Source organism: Musa acuminata, chromosome BXJ2-10, assembly GCF_036884655.1.
Source record: "Musa acuminata AAA Group cultivar baxijiao chromosome BXJ2-10, Cavendish_Baxijiao_AAA, whole genome shotgun sequence".
NCBI classification, from domain to species: Eukaryota; Viridiplantae; Streptophyta; class Magnoliopsida; order Zingiberales; family Musaceae; genus Musa; species Musa acuminata.
Window position 1 is genome coordinate 2,710,843 of NC_088347.1, and position 7,118 is coordinate 2,717,960.

The window sequence follows — 7,118 nt, forward strand, 5'->3', positions numbered from 1 at the left end:
ATTAGGAGTTGGGGTTTATAAGCCCTATAAATAGTCGTGTATTCATCCTATTTTGACAAGCAATAGATGAATCTTTTGAGCAGCTTTTGAGCAGCAACTTGGAGGAAGGAACCCCTATAGAGTTCCAAGGAGGCCGATCCCCTAAAGAGATTAAACCCAAGCTTAGAATCCGCTAGGGTTCTATCAGCTTCATGGAAAATGGATGAACAATCATAGTTATCGTCTTCTAGGCTATTTTCTAGCAGATCCGCGAGGGGCTTCTGGTTTTGAGTCCTTATACAATAGGTCAACGCCAAAGAGGGGAGTTTCGGCTTGACCTCTCCAAAGCTTAAGTCAATTTTTATGGATAGTGAATCTTATCCCCCAACATTTACCTAGGGGTGGTTTTTATACCTTTCGTGGGGAGTTAACTCCCCCTATGCTTGTTGGCGTCTGCCAATATTTCATACGAGCAGTTTGTTTGTTCCAGGGCCATCCACCCAACCTTATACCTTGCGATGTTATATCCTCGCTGGCAAGTGTCGCTTTAGGCAATTCCAAATGGCATGGATTTGCTATGCGCTGCTTCGGAGATGGGCTACATTGCTTCTGAGTCGGGCTGCATCACTTCAGGATACAACTATTCTTGAATCAATCTATGTCATTTCGTACTACTTTAAGATATGTGCGTTACTTTAGCTAGAGTGGCGCCATGTAGTTGGCTGCCAATTGGGTGATACCAGAATATCCTCTATCAACATGTATCTATTATGATAAAATAATATAAACTTATTTTCTATCTTCTTGATTAATCTCTACTCCATTAATAATCATAATATTGAAAATAGAAAAAAATGAGGGTCTAGTTTCTTCGGATTCATGATTCCTGATGCGTACAAATCATAATAAGAATGTAACTATTTACTAATCATAACACGATTCCTGAGGTATCTTATTTGACCTGGAAGATATGTACAATTTATTTTTTATCTATGATACTTGATATTTTCCATCTTTACATAAAATTTTCACATTTCAGTATAATTTCTTACAAGAACTTCATCTCAAAATAACAACTTAATGCAAACAAGAATAAGTATAAACTAGGAAAGGTGAGAACATATCAAGTTATGCGGATATTCCATGATAGCATTCCAGTTCAGTAAATCAGGAAGAATTCCTCTAGAATAAGACTTGCACCCGCAATCAGTTAAAGAATGGACATCAAGCACTGAATTCCTTATTTGAGACCCTTAAAAACTAGTTCATGTTCTCTTGTCATGCTTTGCTAACAAAACTTGCATTACATGTGATCTCATATTTATGTAACTATTCTATATCTACTTGTTGTTAACGCCTAGAGGTAATTTCTTTCGTCATCCCACCCACGGATGTTGGCTGTAGCCTCGTTTATCATCTTTACCAGTTTCACCTGCATCAAAAATATTAAGAATATGATGGAGCCAACAGGGAGATGACGTTGATAGTTGTTTGATTGGTTAATAAAAAAAAGCAATATTCTAAACTCACAGAAGATCTCCAGTACAACAGAATGCTCTAATTAAAACATCTTATCAGACAAGCATACCAGTTGTTATTCGTTTGCAAGGCAAAGAAAAGGCTCTTATTGTAGGTAGGCATTAATTTAAACTCGTTACTTGCTAAAATAGTCAAGGAATATACATTTTCGACAACTAATTCTGCAACATTATGCAACTCATCTTACCCATGAAATTATTGCATCACAGTTGTGAAAGACATACGGGCCATACTATGAACGAGTTGTCAATATGCTTGTTTTTCTTTTAATTCTTAGCTTCTTTTGCTTGCTTTGAGAGTATATTTTGGCTTTTTGTGTTGATGTAATTAATCAGCAATTACTTCAGCAAATTACAGTTCTAGGTTATAAATTGAAATCTTATTAGGAAAGCGTGTGTTGGTAATTAATAAAATTGAAGCAAGCCATTTCTTTAAATGTTTTTAATGACATATTAACTTACATTTACACCTAAGAAATCAATTTGAATCAATACCCTCGAAATCATGCATAACTTACATCAGTATCCCTTAAAATACAAACAACCAACTATATGGAATTTTCCTAAAGGTGCAAATGCTTATAGTATGGTTAAAATAAGATGAAAAGTCATTGTACAAAAGATATACCCAACAAAAATATTATGTATCTTTAAGATAATATAGTAAAATTAAAGAATGATAGTCAGGGTAGAGGGGCATTAGTTAAATATACAGAAATTTGGAGAGTTTGATGGAATTTGAGGACACATGGCAAATGCTTATAATTGGAGGGAAGATATGAAAAACACATTCTTTTTTTAGAATTTAACAGATTCATTATGTTTCCATCTTGTATTCGTCCGTCTATTTCCTCTAGTCCTCCTCAATTCAGTTTTTTCCTGCAAGTCAAATACGAATAACAGGTTTTACTACGCTTTTCTCCCTGCAAAGAAATACGCTTGGACTCTTATACAGCAAACTGGACCTGTTTGATTCATATTCCTGTGCCATTAAATTTGAACTACACTGAACTATTGCAGTACAAATCTTAACCATATTACTTGACGTCATGCTATGCTGGATTGACTTATACCAATAGTTTTCAACCGATTCATCAGAATGTGCTGATACTGAAGTGGCCAATTTCTTGGCATCATAGGAAGTTGGCTAGAATAGAAGTTGGCTAATCATGAACAGATCAACTGAGTCGACCAAAGTCCAACCAATGCAATCAATTTATCCTTGTGGCAGAATCCAATTGAGAAAAGGGAAGGAAAAGACTGTAACGCCCCCAGTTAAGTTCTACTTGTGTTAAAACTTAGATCGTTTTATAAGAATCTTATGGGTATAATATTGTTGAATTAAACTTAAATCATTTTGGGTCATCAAGCTCAGCAAAGCAAAAAGGGTAATTATCTTATTGGATCAGTTCATGACAAAGAAAACATAAGAAGCGAACTGGAGAGTGAAATCAAGAAAAATCCCATAAATCAGTGAAGAAGATGAGGAAACATTTATTTTGTTTACTGCCACCATTGGCCAATGCTACAATGATGTAGGGAGAGAAGGGGTGGTGAGGATATGTACTCTCCTTTCCGATCCCGACTTTGAGGCCCGAGACCCATCGAGTCACCTCTTAGTCCTTTATACTAATTTGTGAAGTTATAATGCATATATAACTTCTTATTTTCTATTTTTCTAGATAATACTCTAAAATTTTCATGATTTCAGCATTTCGCTAAGACATGTTCCTTTTTTGCAAGAACTAGAGGCTATTCTTAATTGTAAACTTTTTTTTACAAAGATAAACAATGAAGACGAGTTCCTAATAAGAAGACCTTAGAGTCAACTATTAGCTAAACCAGCTAACATTTTCAATCTTACAAGCCTTGTTTCACCTTAAAACCCAATATTATATATGCCATTGAACCATTAAGATCATCTACAACAATTGAAATTAAGTTTCCAAACATTTCATGCCAACTATAAAAATTCAGTGTCCTCAGTCCAACATGTGTGTCTAGTTAATTGAACTCAACTATCCAAATTTTCCTGCATAATTTGTTTTAATAATAGTTTTGGTTTTTATTATCCAAATAACGAGTTCAGAAGCTACTTAGTAGGAACCGGTCCTAAAGTGAATTGTTGGATAACCTTACATTTAATTCTTTGAAGTAGAAATAGGATCAAAAGTTCTGATAAATATAAACGTAAGCAAGGTTTTTCTTAAATGTATCCAAGTTATAAACAAGTGTAGTGTCCAATAAAAAGTAGTGGGAAAAAAAACATGTTAGCAATAAAAATAAATAAACATTAACTAAACTAAAGAAAATTGTAGAATTAATAATGAGACAAAATTAGGAAATTAAAAAGGTAGAAAAAACTTTGTATTTGCCATTGTGGAAATGCAAAATTTAGGACAGGAAGACTTGAAAGAATATCTTAATAATGTTCAAGGACTACGATAGTATTTTTGAAGAGTTAAGTACCACAGTTTCAGGAACACCTGGAGGAGGTAAGGACAGATTCCTTGGTGGCAGACCACTGGTATAGGATTTTTTGTCAAATCTCCAATCCCCAATTTTCCCATAAGTCAGTTCACCCTAATATTGTACAAAAAGCAACGCATAAAAGTAAACACATCATGAAGAGCAGTTCCAAAAAAAATTGTCTTACTATTCAACGCATATTTAATGTATGGCGAGTTGCTACAATATGAAAATGTGTGGATGAATTGGTGGACAAAGTTACCTTTGATGAATAATCACATCCATAAGTGAAATGGATAATATATGTGTTTCCCAACTTTTCATCAAGAGGCGGCTGTACTCAAACAATATCATCCACATAGAGGCATCATCGTGAGATATTTAATACATAAAAAAAAATTACGAAGCAACCACAAAAAAAAAATTGTAAATACCTGTATCATAAAATCTTTACAAAGGATATGTTGAATGCCGTGCAATGCACTTGCAATTGCATAAGCATACCTATGATGCCACAGAGATAATAAATCATTGATCACCTTAATCAATTCAATGTCTATAAACTAGTCGAGATATAAATTAAGCATATTAGTTCTCACATATCCAAAATCCATCCAAATGTTTTGTCGGTCTCAGGATCCGCTTTCATATTCAAAGAGATATTCATCCAAGTAGGAGCAATCATCTCTAGCATGGACTGAAAGGAGACAAATACAAAATGCATAGTTTATTAAGAATACTCGGGAAATATTGAATGACTTCTTATAGAAACAACAATTACAAACCTTAGAAAGATTGCCAATAAAATTATATATATATATATATTATAAAAGAAAACATATTTAACAATGTCAGAGAGTATAATCCGGTCAACAATTAAAAATTCAATATCTACCTTTTTAATTATCACAGGGGAATTGCCTATGGAGTCAATTTTAGTCACAGGACCATTCTCTTCTGGAAAATACTTCCTTACTGTCTGTGCATGTTCATCAGGGCTCATATAGAAGAATGGAAAGCCGGCAGGATAATCGTCACCAGCCAAGTTTGGTAAAGGTTTCACAAATATGTGATCTGGTTCAGCCATCAATATATACCTGCAGTTTTTGCGATCCAGAATAGGAAGCATTTTGTCAGAAAACAAAATAAAATGACACAATATTCTAGGAGGAATGAGCTTACTCCTCCGCAATAGTTGCTTTCTCTAGCCATTGCACAAAGGCCCAAGGTCTGTTTAGGACAACGTACCCCTAGCACCAAATTAAGGAAGCATATGAAACAAAATGTTGTTGATAAATAATCAAGGAGGTGCTCTGATAATGAAACCAAGAAATAAGAACGAAAACCGAGGGTAGAATTCTCACCCGATCGATGTTGGCAGGGAGGGGATCCACCACAAAGGTCGGGATCTCGTCCATCAAGCTATCAGGCCTCCCAGAGTGCAGCACTCTGGTGAACCCTCCCATCTCCGACCCCTCCCCGTCCTTCACCCTCTTGTACCAGTAATACATTATCCGGCACTGCCACCTGCTGTAGGTCGTCTCGGTCGCCGTGACAGCGACGTGAAACGGCCTCCTCGGCCCGCTCGATCCCTTCACCTCGTGGGGCATCCAAGTGACCTGATCGTCGCGCGGCAGCTCCCTCCCCGATTCGCGCCGCTGGTGGTGGTGTACCATCGCGAGCAGGTTGTAGGCCGCGAAGAACAACCCCGATCCCAACAGCAGAAGGAGCAACGGCGACGCTCTGCTCATGCTTTTTCTCCCCATCATCCCCCGCGAGTCGCTCTCTTCTAATCAGCAACCGCAAAAAGACCCAAGCCACGAAGGACAACAAAGGAGATGATGAAGATAAAATAAGAATGGAATTGATGCTACAATTTACGCGTCTAGAAAGGAACAGAAAGAAGTACCTGCGCTCAATGGGAGATCGGAAGAGGCGGGACGGAGACGGTGGTGGGATTCAAAAAGAAAAGAGGAAGAAGGGATGTAGGGTTGGAAGACAACAATCGGTTCGCTACGTGGACGGTTAGTTTGAAGGAAGAAACGGCACAATTGTAGGCTCTTGTAGAAGAGGTACTGTGCACGGTAAAACGAGGGGAAGTTTTTCTTTTTCTTCAGTAGGAAAGACGTTAAGATATTCTGATCAGGTGTGATGCAAGGGACACGGAAGGATGAGCTTCGTCAATCCCATGAGTGTTTGAGGTGTCCACCTGGCGATTAGAGGGAGTTGGACACCGTGGATTTGTCCTCCACAGAGGATGGACACGAACGTTGGCGCATAAAGGAAAGAAGTCGGCGGTAGGTATTTGGATCGGTGGCCGGTAGCCGCCTCTGCCGAGATGCGGCCGTTTCCGTGTTTGGTGGGACCCGATACCTCTACGGGGGCAGACTGTTGGCCCGAAACCACCGGAATGTGCACGCGCATAGCGTCCCTCTAGTTGAGTATATATATATATATATTGCATTTCAGAACAATATGTATATTTTTATGATAGTATTATTTATGATATAGCAACGAGCACTGTTTATTCAGGCAAATACTATAATTAAAATGGTGATTCGTATAGAAAATACTCATATTTTGAGTATTTTTTAATCGATATACTTTAATTTTTTTAACAAGCAGGACTCCTACTTTGAAAACTACTCAAATTATTCTTTAAAAATTTTTCATCTATTATAGTATATTGGTTTATTACAATATTTTGATATAGTATCTTAATCATCACAATAAAAATGCTATAAAGTCTGCTTAAAAATATTATAAATAAGTCAAATAAAATTAAAACACATTAAAAACCATTTGATATATTATATTATGATTCATATAGGTTTTTATATTAATTAAAAAATAATATCACCCAAATAGAATTTAAAAATTAGCTTGTTACAATATTTTAATCACCACAATAAAAATTTTATAGTCTCTTATTTAAAAATATTATAAATGATCTAAATAGACTCATAACATCAACCAAATTAATTACAAACCTAAAAGTATAATATTATAATGATGTATGAATAATGACAACAAAAGAAGCATTATGAGCAATGACAATAAAAGAAGCATAATATGATATTATTTATAGTATTTTTCAAAAGTATTCATAGTGTTTTAAATACATCAATAAAA

General features: G+C 35.9%; 1 protein-coding gene across 1 annotated transcript; it reads right to left on the bottom strand.

Moving 5' to 3' along the window:
- Window positions 1–1,100: 1,100 nt before the first annotated feature.
- Window positions 1,101–5,988, bottom strand: LOC103974535 (hydroxyproline O-arabinosyltransferase NOD3-like). Its single transcript, XM_065129193.1, has 9 exons — window positions 5,896–5,988; window positions 5,351–5,772; window positions 5,169–5,236; window positions 4,882–5,083; window positions 4,586–4,683; window positions 4,421–4,490; window positions 4,249–4,320; window positions 3,987–4,100; window positions 1,101–1,411 (listed from the first exon to the last, which is right to left on the bottom strand). Exons 2-9 carry the CDS (start codon window positions 5,753–5,755, stop codon window positions 1,337–1,339), a joined length of 1,104 nt encoding a protein of 367 aa, XP_064985265.1. The 5' UTR covers window positions 5,756–5,772; window positions 5,896–5,988; the 3' UTR covers window positions 1,101–1,336.
- Window positions 5,989–7,118: the final 1,130 nt, after the last annotated feature.